The following is a 14,420-nucleotide window of genomic DNA, read 5'->3' as shown; positions in this document are numbered from 1 at the left end:
TTGTCCATTTATCCACAAGCGTTCTGGTGTAAACAGGCCCTAAAACTCAAAATGCTCAGTTTCACCTTGCGATGTCATGAAGCGATAGTTTTCAAGTTTACTGCTGCCTTTTAGCCTTTGTTCAGTAAAGATTGGCAATTTCAGAGCTGAAATTATCCAAATGATTATAGTGAAGGTGTGTAGAAAAACAAAAATGAGCCTTCCTCTATTACCACATGATGTCCCAAGGTGGAACAGAGTGTTTTCTGTTTGAGAGAAGAACTCAGCCTAAATATGCAGGGTTTGTGTGTTAAACATGTATGAATAAAACAAAACACAACTCCAGGTCTGTTTGTGACGGAAACATTATAGCGTAAATCAGAAAATAGAGTAATATAGGCCCTTAAAATTGTTAATGCTGTGGTAACAATACTTTTTTTTGTCATCATATGTCTCCTTTACATTTTACATCTGTTTGCCTGACGAAGGGCTAGTGCCGAAACGTTGCACGGTTTGTCCTAATAAATTTCACAATTTGCAAGTAAGACGGTGTGCGGGATTTTTCTGTATGTTCTGGGGCTGCTCCCTCTCCTCCAACGCACCCGTCTCTAGTAGTTGATGTGCGAGGCTCTCATTCTCTCACATCTTGTTTCGGTGAAAGGTCTCTTGGTTGAACAATGATGCTTGCGTCGCTGCCCACTGTATTTCTCTTCACTGTTTTTAAAGGTCTACCTGAAATGTCTTGACGTCATTGAGCTGTCTGTCCTGTGTTATGCAACCTTACTTTTGCTACTTTTTATTGTTAATTACTATGGAAACAGACTTACTTTTTGTCATTCTGAAACCCAAGGATATGTTCTGTTATATTATCTGTTGACTATTTCTCTGTGATCTTAAATTGTCATTTTGCTGGTTAAGAACATGATCTTACCTACCTCGATTTGAGTTTTGTTTCATTAATTCATTTTAGTAAAATACAAATCCCAGCTACCTTTCCAAAGCTCCAAACACATGACTCCACTGCATAATGTCATTCAAAATGTGCATGTTTAAGTCCATATATTTTAACCTTAATCATTCCTGATCATTCCAGAGATCACACTGTCTTCAATATGCAGTAAACCTTTTCATATAAGTAAACTTCAATTATATAAGCTTGTGTTTGTAGCCTGATTCAGATGGCTTCACTTCTCGGTGTTTAACCAGATAGATTTAGGTAGAGTTCATTGCGCCCTCTGCTGGTGTTTTGTGTAAGGAATCAGGAGAATTAGGAATATTTTCCATAAAAATACAAGTTTTACTAAACTAAAGAGAATGAAAGCAGAAACAGCTGAATTTTTTGACACGATGATGGTGATGATGATGATGATAATGATGCTAACAGACACTCACCATCTCCAAAGTTCAAAATCCTCTGTTCCACCTTGTGATGTCATGAAGTGGTAGTTTTCAAGTTAACAGCGACCTTTTAGTTTTTGTTTAGTAGAGACTGGCAAATTTAGGGTTGAATTTATCCAAATAATTGTAGTGAAGTTGTATGGAGTTTAAAAACACAGTGGAGCTTTTTCTGTATTACCACATGACATCACAGGGTGGAACAGAGTTTTCTGTTTGAGAGAAGAACTCTCAAACAGAAAATAGTGTAATATGGGCCCTTTAAGAATTATTTAGCCTATCTTCTTTATCTTTTTCATATAAAGCCGGAGGCATTAGTTAGTTATAACATACCAAATCATAAATTATCTGCTGGTAACATCAAATTGAAACTTACATAAGGTCAAAGCCTTGTCAAAAATCATTACTGAGTGTGGAGACCTTTTGCTAACCCGGTAAAAGGCAGATGGATATTACAGCGCTAACAGGATTAATGCTGTAATATTGATCTGGAATGGCAGCCAATTGACATGCTTTCGTAATAAAATAATATCGTTTTTGGATAAATGAATGTATCGCATCATATCTAGCCTACAGTTTTTTCTACACTTGCTTCCTTAGACTTAGACAAACTTTATTGATCCACAAGATAAATTATTTGGACACAGTAGCTCACACCACAATAAATATAATAACAAAGTGCAAAAATATATATAGTAAAAATCTGTTCAAAAGAAGTGGCAAAACTAGTAAAAGCCTGGTGTCAAATAAGGCATAACTGCACAAATGTACTGTATATACAAGTAAAAATAAAATATAAAAAATATTAGGAGTGTGCAAAAATATAAAAAAATATATATATATCGTATCGTTTAATGTGATGATACAGTATGGATATCGTGGGCTGCTGTATGAATTATTTTGTTAGAGCGCTACAGTTTTGTTGCTGTTTAGTGGGAGGAAACTGGTTTATGCGACACATTTGACATTTTCTCCGTTTTGAGGATTAAAATGTTTGTGTTTCATATGAACTTTGCACAAGAAGTGGTTTAACAAAGACTTTTAGTATCAAAGCCATGATTTAGCCTTTATTTTTTATTGAACTGTATCGAATCGATTTGAAATATATTGTATCGAATGGAAAGTGCACTGTATCGAGATATGTATCGTATCGTGGCCTATGTATCGAGGTATGTATCATATCGGCAACTTCTTAATGATACCCTAATGAGCCGTAATGGTAATACAAAATGTATCTTGGATATAAAAGAGGTGGGAAAGGAGAAATAGTGCAAAGATGAGAATTAAATTTTAATGTCTAACCTGCTTTTATTATCACGTCTATACATAATACCCTTGATTGCATTCATTGTACAACGTCTTTGAGAGTTTAGAAAAGCGCTATATCAATAAAATGTATTATTATTATGAAGTCGTGATTGACATGACATAGGTTTATCTATTACATAAAGGTGAATTATTGTACAGTTGTATGGAACCTTGTAAGCAATAATTAATGAAAGCCAGACCAAGTTACAGGTCAGAACCAAAGTATAGGTGACGGATCATAACCGAAAACTTACTGTGCTTAGTGCACCTTTAAAAGCTCAAATCTCATGACTTAGACTTAGAGAAACTTTATTGATCCACAAGGGAAATTATCTGGACACAGTAGCTCAAACATCACAGTATAATATGATAATATGATAACCCAGTTTGGTTAGTTGGTTTTGTGTGGTTCTGGTATGCATATAATGATCACCACAGACCAACTATTTGAAAATGCTATTGATAAGAAAAACACATAAATACAATGAATGTTATATAATTTTACCTATAGCGTCACCATTCATTTTTCAGCCAGTTACAGGTCTGATATTATGCAAGTGATCTTTAAAACATGTTAGAATGTTGCTACTTCCTCAAAAACATACCTGGAGTTTTGCAAAGCTTTGGGGGCAGGAGTGCTACTTGGATATGCAAAAAATGTGCAGAATTGTCCTTTTGGTGCTCTTCAGTGTGAGGACCAGTCTCAAATTCAAAGTAGGAAAAAAACTGAGGCACTCAAAAAGTACAAAATAATTAAAAGCCTTTAATAGACTGAAAAAAACTATTACAGAGAGAGACTTACTGGATCTACACTCTCAAGTCTACACAGTATCCAGGACTCAATGGGGAGCTAGATTTCTCCCCTTTCCTTTAAAACCACAAGCTTTAAATGTGTAATCAATCCTTGTTCTACATCCCTGTCTTCATGAAACTATTTAAGACTAGCCCTTTAATATTTTATGCAAACTATAGTTATAGCTGTAGCACTTTTGAATTATCACACTATATATATCCTTACACTGTGTATCTTTTTATACAAGGTTTTTATACTATTTTGTACTATTTTCATATAAAGTATCTTTCTATGTATTGGTTGTTGGGATTTGTACCATTTATGTCTTCTATTATATTTGAACTTTTATAGCTTGTAATTAAAATTTGCTAAGACTACATGTCCCATCATACATCTAGGGGACTGTGGGCCAGCCCACTGTGAACATGTGAGCTACACCTATTACTTTAAATCTGCACTGTGATAACCATCTCGAGTTTGCCCTGATGAAGGCATTGGTGTATTTTAACATTATCTGCCATGTGGTATTAAAGGCTTTTAACTATTTTGTACTTTTTGAGTGCCTCAGTTTTTTTACCTACTTTGTATTTGACACCTAGAGTTTTGTTTGTTTCATTCACACATGTTTGAGTAATCCTGCATTATTAGTCTGTCTACATCCCCAAAGGTCAAAAAGCTATGTTCCACCTTGTGATGTCATGCAGTGGTAGTTTTAAAGTTACCAGCTCCTTTTTGGTTCAGTAAAGATTGCCACTTCCATGACTGAAACCATCCAAATGATTCTAGCGAAGGTGTATGGAGTTTAAAAACACTTTGGAGCACTACCACATGTATTACCACATGACATCACAACCATCACAATCACAACAACTCCAGGTATGTTTTTGATGAGGAAATATCATTATAATATAGATCAGAAAATGGTGTAATATGGAGCCTTTAATGTATCTCAAAAGATTAGCCCTGCAGCCAGTGGCATAGATGTCTGAAATCATTATCCTCTCTCACACTCCAACTCTGGTACTGAAATTAAGACTGATGTGTTATGATATAAGGCAGACTCATTATATAGAAATCAGAGAGCTAATTATATCACAAGGAAGATTCACTGGGGATAACAACTGCTTGACATTTGATTTGGATAAGTAATAATTATCTGCTCATACTGGTAACAAGACACTGATAAGCAACCCAATATGAACCTCCCATGTCCCCGAGAGAAACAAAGATTTATCACCTAAAACTACTGCTTAGGCCCCCATAACACTGTCAAGCATAAACTACTATCGCATAAACCACCTGCCTCCCCACAAAGACCCTTTATAATATGTATGTGCGTATAGCTCCGTCTGCTAACATGAGTTCCAAGGACTGGCTGTCTTCTTTCTCTCGTAAATCGACATCTGGCCAGAAGTTGTAAATTTCGCGCCCTGGCTAAGATTAGAGAACTGTCTATGGTGGAAATGTAAGCCTAGCGTATATCTACCCCAGACACGCCAATGGAACAACTAGGACAAATACAACAATGTCTAATAATATTTACAGGCTCATAAAAGTGAACGAGAACATGCGCTGCAAAAAAGCAATATCTAGGTACATTAAAATGACTTCAATTAAGAACGTTTTATTTTGAGTATATTCAACTTGACAGTGTTTATTTTTTTCATTTAAGCAACATTAGATTTTGTAGTTTAAATGCAAATAGTTGTTGTTTTTCTTATCTTAAGTGTAAAAAGGTGTATTTTCATGTTTTATAGTGCGTATATGATTTTCTAATTTTGACTTAATTTGATGGGATAGTACTGGTTGCCAATATAAATTATAGTTTTACACAAAATCAAGAAACAATTTGTGAAGAAAAGTTGAAAAATATGTTGAAAATTACAAGAAGTAGAATGTTCTATTTTAGAGAGTCCCATGTTGATGACATTTCTGACAGTTGATGACAGTTCTATTCAAAAGTTCGTGCACAATTTACATGCAAGAAACACATTTTTCTGATACTGTAAAACCTTATTTCGACAAAGTAATGGTGCTTTCTTATATATATATTTTTTTTGTGTGATGTCATGATTTCAAACCACAAAGTACAATTTTAAGCCTAAAACTCCCCAAACTCGAATGAAGAATTGTACTTTTTTTTTTTTTGTAAAATTCGTAGTCCAATCTTTCATAGGCACTTTAAGGACAAAAAGTCTTGTTCCAGTGGCAGATCATTTTACTTGTGAAGTGAAATTTACTCAAATCATGATAACTTTCTCAATTCCCGTTATTTTAACTTGGCTAGATTGTAGTTTTTGTACTGTGAAGAGCCCCTACGCATCTGGAGATGAAACAAAGAAAATCATTTAGTACACAGTTTTAGAAGTAACTGCTGAGTACTTCACTTGTTAACCATGATTATATATTAACAGTGCAGGTGTTAGCCGGTATGCACAAAAATCTATCAAGCTGCTATTGACTGATGATTGTTGGAGACGAGATAGAAACAGCACCGCCAGCTCAATAAGAGATTGATTCTAAAAAGCTATCATTACTTTTGTATACAATTCTTTATCCTGTGTTCAGGGTGGTTGACCAGTAATATACAGCGCTGGTGGCACTGTGCTGTCTAAAGCTGCAATCAAGCCAAAACAACTCATCTTTATTATACAGTACTTCCTGAATAGTCCGTATGTGAGATGATATGTTGCTTTCAGAAGTGTTAAGAGTCCTGTATTTCACACAATTGACTCCTGTGAGCTTTAAGCCATGTTATAATGTTAGCTCTTCAAAAACATACCTGGAGTTGTGTTTATTTCATTCACACGTTTGAGTAATCCTGGATTACTAGGCTGCTTACATGCCCAATGCTCAAAATGCTCCGTTCCACCCTGTGATGTCATGTATGTTTTTCAACAGCTACCTTTTACCTTTTGTTCAGTAGAGATTGGCAATTCCAGGGCTGAAATTGTCCAAATGATTCTAGTGAAGGTGTGTGGAGTAAAAAAAAAAAACTGTGGGCACTTTTTGTATTACCACATGACATTACAAGATGGAACAGAGTTTTTTTCTGTTTGAGAGAAAAACTCAGCCCAAGAATGCAGGGTTTGTGTGTTAAACATGTGAATGAAACAAAACACAACTCCAGGAATGTTTGCAATGAGGAAACAACATTATAACATAGATCAGAAAATAGAGTAATATGGGCCCTTTAAGAAAGACTTTATTGTTGATATCTTAATCTTGGCTACACAGATTTAAAGGCACTGTACCTGATTTTTACTGTCTTAAAAACTAAAAAAAAAAAAAAAAAAAAAAAACAGTAAAATTAGTTTATTTTTAAAAGTGTGCAGCAGTTCAGAATTATTCCTCACATTTCAAACGCATTCCTTATCATTATTATTGACAGTGATGAGCAGATCATGGGTCGATTTTATAGATTACTGTATTGACAACTGAAACAACCCAAATAAATGCTTTTGCCTATACATGAATGAGTAATGATGGTAACACTAAGCAGATAAAACAATGTAAACAGTAAACAGCTGTGAATTTTAAGAGGAATTTCTTCATCGTATCAACATGATAAATTGGGCAGTGTGGATTTGGGACAAGGTTTGATCTGGTTGGTGGGTAAATGCTCAACCCACAAAGCCACCGCTGTTACTTAGTCTTACTTTTAATTAATTAATTAATTAATTAATTTGATAGGGACGGAGCATATTAATGAACACAACTACAAAATACATAAAAGACATAACACAGAAGAACAGTAAAAGGGACATCTTAAAAGTATTCACAGATGGTTTTCCTTCACCAGTATGGAAAAGGTTGGCTACATGTATTGGGCATCTCAAGCCAAAAGAAAACAGATATTGTTAATTAAGCTGTTTATTTCATTTGTACAACTTACATGAATCGTTCCCCAATATAAAAAGTGATTAAAAAATAATAAGAACACTATTTAAAATGTAACTTAATGTCAAAGTTGCTCATGGGCTAATACAGAGTGCGTTTTAATTTGAGAGTTAGGCCTATTTGCTGTTTATTGAGCCATAAAACCCGAAATTACTTAATTATATTCCAGTCTGCATTGTACACCTGTAATTCTGAATCGATATTAACTAGTTAAAAAAAAAACAAATGAATATCCTTTTTTCTTTTGATCGTAGTCTACTCAGTTTACTCGCTGCATGATTTTTACTTCAATTTAAACCTCATTGTCTTTGCTAAATGAATATTATCCTTACATCATTACTGAGTTTACCTCTAAAGTAACCCACTGCTGGAAATTCACCAGCTTGAGTCGAGCCCACCACATGCGTAACGAGGCGCGCACGCACACACTTTCTCGCGTACAGGAGACGTGCCAGTGCCCCTTCGCCACACGCAGCTCCTCTGTACCGTTCTGTCACCGGAGTCAGGGGCTAGATGCAACTTTTCGACCTTTTCCTCTTTCCCTGCTCGTGATCGGAGCGGAGCGGACTGGCACTGCTATTACAATCAATCTGTCTGAGCGCGCGGGAGAAGCGACCCTGTGCGTTGACGCGGGCGCATTGACCGTGTTTTACACCTGGAACGACCACTTCGACTATCTCATAAAACCGCGAAAAAGTGGAGGGACCTACACAATTCCCAGGTACAGTAAGTTCAGTCTATTTAATCTATTTAAACCAGACTTACAGTGTTACGCTTATGGCACTTATAACAAAGTTTGATTTTATTGTGGCCAAATTACGCATCTCAGGTAATTAAGCTTCTGCGGTAACTACTTTTTATTTTTAGTTATCTCATTATCTCACAACGAACTACTCAGAGCAAAACGCTGCAATAAAACAGCAAATGAGAGCGTCTAATTGATTTGGATGCTTTGCTTGCTGAGAGTGCGTCACTAAAATGGTCTCAAGTCAGGTTAAATTAGTGCATGTTTTTTATGTCATGTCTCATTGCTACTACAGTCTTGCCCACCGCGATATAAAGGATACAAACTGAGTGTTCAAAAAGAAAATAGCTTTAAGTCTTGCGTTGACCTGTTGTAAAGTGGCACGGTTTGTCTAAATTACCTAAACCAATTTAGATATGATGAGTCACCAGGTATGATCATTTACCTGGTACAATCACAGAAATGTCACATATGTCAGTGTGGTTACAGTGTTAGTGTGGTTACAGCTCTCAGCACAGGGGTCAGTGTTTGAATCGTTTTAAGATGTTTAATTTATTCAAGCTCATGCATATTTTACATTCATTAATGAATTTCCCTGATCTTAATCGATATTATATGGATCTTAACAATAATAGAATCAAGTTCAAAGTGTCATGCAATCAGATGTGAAGTATTAATATAGAGCAGACAATTTTAGCTCATTTGGAAGGGAGTGGGAAGAAGTAAGCTTTATTTACTCCCACCCCCAACCCATTCTGTTATATGACTAGAAAGCTTTTAACCATGGAAAATTACACATATACAGTAGAGCAGTTTCTAGGTTAAATAAAGTTATTCATCGGTTTAAACTTCCTGTTAAATGCAACATGTTGAGGGCATTTCCCCATTCAAAATATACATTTTTTTGTACTGAATTGGTAATCACTATGGCAACAGTCCTAATTTCTCATCATTCTGAAACCCATGGATATCTACTATGCACACAGTATATACACATACATGGGCATGTAACAGCAAATTATTTTATTTTAAATACACTGTAATTCTATCCTAATAATTCAAATTTCAGTCATATGGAGTGAGTGAAGAACATTTTATTAAAGGTGCAGTGCGCAGCTTTTCTAGCCTCCATTGGAAATGTTACTGGTTTGTCTACAATGTCTCACAGCATAGATTAAACCTATCTATCACGAAGGAGACAAGCAGGTTACAGCACTATGCTACATTACAATTCAGATCTGTGGAGAGTCGCTATTATACACAAGGAATGAATGTATTTTCGAGCAATAGAAATACCTGTAATGAATAAATGTTAGAAGCTAGATGGATATGCTTAATGTCATACAATGCAACATTCCAGGCAAAGCGATAACATCTCCATGGAAACAAGCAGGTAGCAGACCCTAGAAAAGTTGCACAGTGCACCTTTAATGTAATAGTTAAGAGTAATTATTATAGGCTCTCTCTTTTCCAGGTGGAGATGCCCCTTGAAGAACGAGATCATTGAGTCATTTGTATTCTCAACAAAAAATCCCCAATCAATCCATGTCTCAAGGTTAAGCCACTATGCTGCTTCAATTGTCATGATACCTGTTCTAAATTGGCCCTGCAGTTATTAGGAAAGATTAAACTAGACCACTTGAGAAGATCATGGGGGATTCAAGAGGCAACAACACAACCGGAGTGCTCAGTATCCCGGCAACAACCCTGGACCACTACTTGGACAGCTATGAGATGGACTACGGTGTGCCCCCAGAGGAGATTCCAGACACTTCGCAGGGTCAGGCCTTCTTTGTGGCCACCATCGTGATCGGGGTGGTCCTGGTTTGCATTATGCTTGTCTGCGGACTGGGGAATTTCCTCTTCATTGCCACGTTGACGAGATACAAAAAGCTGCGCAACCTCACCAATTTGCTGATCGCCAACCTGGCCATTTCGGACTTTATCGTGGCTGTGGTCTGCTGTCCCTTCCTCGTGGACTATTATGTGGTGAAGAAGCTCTCCTGGGACCACGGGCTCGTCATGTGTGCGTCTGTGAACTACCTACGCACAGTGTCTTTGTATGTGTCTACCAATGCCCTGCTGGCCATCGCTGTGGACAGGTATGGCAAATAATGAATTCTGTGGTCTCATGCCAAGATTATGCCACACTCCATGCCAAGCCACCATTCATATTTATTTTAGAAAGCAGGGGTTTCAAAAGCAGGTGAAGCACAGTGGTTGGTTATTTATAGTGTTGGGAATCAACTGAATACATGTACAGAGAATACACATTCTGAATACTACTGCACAAAGCAATATCTAGGTAAGGTGTTTTTCTTAATTCAAGTAACGTTACATTTTGTTTTTTATTTTAAATGCAAATAGTTGTTTTTCTTATCTTAAAGGTACACTGTGTAACTTTTCTGGTAGAGGGCCTGTCAAAAGCTTTTCTTCATGGAGAAATTATTGCTTTGCTGGAATGTTTCACAATACGGTATTAAACCTTTCAACCTTTCTATCTTCATGAAGACTAAACCAGACCAAGTTATAAATCACAGTCAGAAGTTCTGTTTTCTAGGACTTTTTGAGTAATTGAATAAATATAAAGAAGAAATGGAACATTTTAGACAAAGGAATAATACCTCTATGGAAAACAGCAGGTGATAGACCCTCCACCAGAAAAAAATTACAATGCACCTTTAAATGTAGTAAGATATATTTTCATATATTAAGTACAAAAAGTCTTGTTCCGTTGGTAGATAATTTTACTTGTCAAGTGAAATTACTCAAATCATGAAACTTTTTTTAAACTCAAGTCATCTTAGAAAGAAAATGTACTCTTTATAATATACTCTTTCATTTGGTGGTATTCAGAATACAGGCACTTTTCAAAATTCATAAGAATACATTGTTGTGCTTGATCACACATTTTAGGCTTCAAAAATAAAAAACACATCTCTTGTGTTGACTGCATGTGCCAGTTTTTCCTTCTCCAATTACTGATACACAAATGCGTAACAAACTGTCAAACAAAGATAAAGCTTCTATTAATCCTACATTATGTTTTTAGGCTATAATTTAAATGTGACTATGTTTTCCAAATACAGTACTCTGATTGGACTATGTGTCAGAACAAGTTACAAAATACATTTTAATGCTTGTATTCAGTATTCTGTAACTAAATACAGTTTCAGAGAATTCTTCTCATCTTTGGTCATGTAAAGTGTGAATGCACTCAAGAAGAGCTTTTATTCCAGCATTATTCCTTTCACAAGGCAGACTGACCTGAGGCTGTCCAGGGGTTAGGCCAATGGATTTCATCAAATGCACAGTATATTTATGTGTATTGGAGTGTGCAGCCTACACATGCAGACTGTCTATTAGCAACAGTTGGAATATGAAATAAAACAAGTCTTTCAGACTACAAAATAGAGCTTGACCAGAATTCTACACAATAAGCAGAACCTTTGACATTTATCTAAACATAGTTATAATGCCAGATTTACTCAAAAGGACAGTATGTAAGATTTTGATATATCTGTTTATTTATTTAATGAGACAGGGACAGTGCACAATTTTGACATTAACCTTAACAGGAGAGATGCATTGTACTATGTTGTAGCCCCAGTGCTAATTTCCACCTGTCGTCCCTGCGTAGGTTCATTGATTGATTGTATTGTCCAATCAGAATGCAGAATGAAGATCACATGAGTCTCTCTTTTGAGTTGGCAGTTTCAATGCTGAAATTCAACTGATCTAAATCGTCACTAAACAAAAGTCCCTTCAGTCGATCATGACTCAGTGCTAGTGCAGCCTCTGCAGCTCAGTGAGGGAATTCTGGAGGTTCTGAGCTTTGTCATAAGTCATGGCCTGTCCATATACTGAGAATGAGAAAAACACATGTCCTCTATAAGGGAGTTAATGCACTAGCAAGTTACTTACTGTCCCTTTAATAGCACAACATTAAAACACTACACAATACATTTAGTCAGTGATTTTTTTTTCTTTTTTGCCACTCTTAGCTTTCTGTCATTGTGTTGTTTATCTTATAATATTGCAAATGTCTTACTAATGAGAATAGTCAAGGTTTATTAAGCAAGTTAACTACAAAAATAAGCTGTCACTTTTGCGGAGACAGTGTTTCATCAAAGTGTGTATTTCTCTCAAGTGGTTAATTTGCTACAAATAGCTTCCTTTGTGAATTGGATGGATGGTCTGTGGTCAGAATGCCATCACTTTTATGTTGAGGAGTTGTTCTCTAATGCAATCTGAGCCCAGGAGATCCCATTGAAAATGATGTATGATTTATCAAAGTCTTTGGTGCTTGTGTGCCACTGTACAATGCACTGCTCTGAACCCTTTATACTGTACAAGAGAATAAAGGGCTGCTATAGGCTACCTTATTCCCCAGTTATCTGGTCAATGTGACCTACTTTTAACCAACCTTTTATTATATCCTGTGTCTCTTGAATGTAATATTACATCATGATCATTTCTGCTTTGTTGACAAATTTAAAAGTCTGAAACTGAGCACTGTGAATGTGATGAATAAATACATACATTGTTTGTTTTTCAACATTTTTAAATAAAGTCAGCAGACTGGATATAGCTAATAGGAGACATCAGAAACCACAGACGATAAGATCACTCAAACCAAAACAACACCATGAATAATCCAATGTAGTGCCTTTCCCAACCCACCAATTTATTACTGTTCTGATCCAGAAGAGATGATGTGAAAAACTTCTTATTCTAAAATCGGCAGTGATCCATTTGTTTCTGTCATCCGAATAGCCAGCTGTGCTAAAAAAAGCCCCCTCACTTCTTTATTCCTTTAACATATTCAGCTCATTGTAGCCAGGGCGTGCTCTGAACTTTAATCCTTTATACGAGCTGTCTGTGATTCCATTGACTTCCCCCTCAGACTGCTAAACAGCCTGCGTGGGCCTACTTTGCCTTTCAAATGTGACCTGGACCAATTTTGTTTTCTGCCTTTTGTTTTTTCAGGTACATGGCCATTGTCCACCCTCTGAGACCACGTATGAAGTATCAAACAGCTTACGTCGTCATAACAGGAGTCTGGTTTGTCCCTGTCTTGATCTCCGCTCCTTCTGCTTACTTTGCATCCCAAACAACTTATGGCCCCAAAATCTTCTGTGCTCAGATCTGGCCAGTGGAGAAGCAAGTCTACTACCGATCTTACTTCATGTTCATTTTCGCCGTGGAATTCATTGGCCCAGTTATCATCATGATGCTGTGCTATGTTAGAATATCGCGCGAGCTGTGGTTCAAGAGCGTTCCTGGATTCCAGACGGAGCAGATCCGGAAGAGGTTGCGATGTCGCCGGAAAACCGTAATGGTGCTTATCGCGATTCTGACGTTGTATATCCTCTGTTGGGCCCCGTATTACGCCTACACAATTCTGCGCGATTTCCACCCCACAATCATAACTCGCCAGAAGAATTCACTCGTGGCCTTCTACATCATCGAATGCATCGCCATGAGCAACAGCATGATTAATACGTTTTGCTTCGTTAGCGTCAAAAACAACACGGTGAAGTATCTGAAGAAGATCGTGCTCATGCGTTGGAGGTCCACCTACGCTCCCAATAAGACCGTAGATGAGATGGATATGAGGACTTTTTCCGTGCCCATAACAGAGGAAATCGAATGCATCCACTTAAGGTGAAGCCATCAAACCGAAAGAGGCAGAGAGCAGCGGTGAGACCTTAAGTGAGATGAAAATAAGTCAGAAAATGTCTTGGTAATAGGAATGGCACCGCTGTCGTTGCTTTGTTGTCTGATTATTTTGAACGTGAAGAAGGCATAAGAGCAAAGTTATGAACAACCACCATTCTGCTCTGTTAAAAGTGATTCTGAATGTTGGATACTTTCACAGTTGGACAAGTTCGTACTCTGAAGTTGCAAGTTAACCCGGGACAAGACTTTACTTCTTCTTCTGTGGAGTGTAAAGGCGGCTTACATCCAAGAAGTTATATAACCGCCACAGACAAGACTTTTTGCAAGCCATTAAGTTCTAGCTGGGATTTGACCTTGAAATCTGCTTCTGTGGCGAATAACAGTCCCAACTAGAGCTCAGTTGCAGTCCTTCAGCTAGGTTTGAATTTTAAAGTGGACTCGGGATGCAGCCGTGGCGTGTGTACAGATGCTGTGTTCTGACCTCCAAACTGTTCCTACAAGAAGTTTGCCGAGCTCCTGTAGTCTCTGGTCCATGATGATTTGTCCATTGTGATCTTATTTTTATTTGTAAAAAGCACAACTGAATGGAGCTCAGTGACCACCCACCTCCAGGTTCCC

The 14,420-nt window shown here is 37.0% G+C and overlaps 1 protein-coding gene across 1 annotated transcript; it reads left to right on the top strand.

Annotated features, from left to right (window-relative positions):
• The first annotated feature begins 9,770 nt into the window (after window positions 1-9,770).
• On the top strand, window positions 9,771-13,791 carry prokr1b (prokineticin receptor 1b). Its single transcript, XM_020921222.2, has 2 exons — window positions 9,771-10,222; window positions 13,110-13,791. The coding sequence occupies exons 1-2, from the start codon at window positions 9,771-9,773 to the stop codon at window positions 13,789-13,791; spliced, it is 1,134 nt and encodes a 377-aa protein (XP_020776881.1).
• The last annotated feature ends 629 nt before the right edge of the window (window positions 13,792-14,420 follow it).

Source organism: Boleophthalmus pectinirostris, unplaced genomic scaffold (genome assembly GCF_026225935.1).
Source record: "Boleophthalmus pectinirostris isolate CB_2022bp ecotype Guang Dong unplaced genomic scaffold, ASM2622593v1 HiC_scaffold_5, whole genome shotgun sequence".
Taxonomy (NCBI): Eukaryota; Metazoa; Chordata; class Actinopteri; order Gobiiformes; family Gobiidae; genus Boleophthalmus; species Boleophthalmus pectinirostris.
Note: the sequence above shows the minus strand (reverse complement) of the source record. Positions and strands in the feature narration are given on the sequence as shown.

Coding starts and splice junctions, on each gene's coding strand:
- prokr1b (XM_020921222.2), top strand. CDS start 9,771: ATGGGGGATTCAAGAGGCAACAACACAACCGGAGTGCTCAGTATCCCG. Junction 10,223..13,109: donor CTGGCCATCGCTGTGGACAG/GTATGGCAAATA, acceptor TTGTTTTTTCAG/GTACATGGCCATTGTCCACC.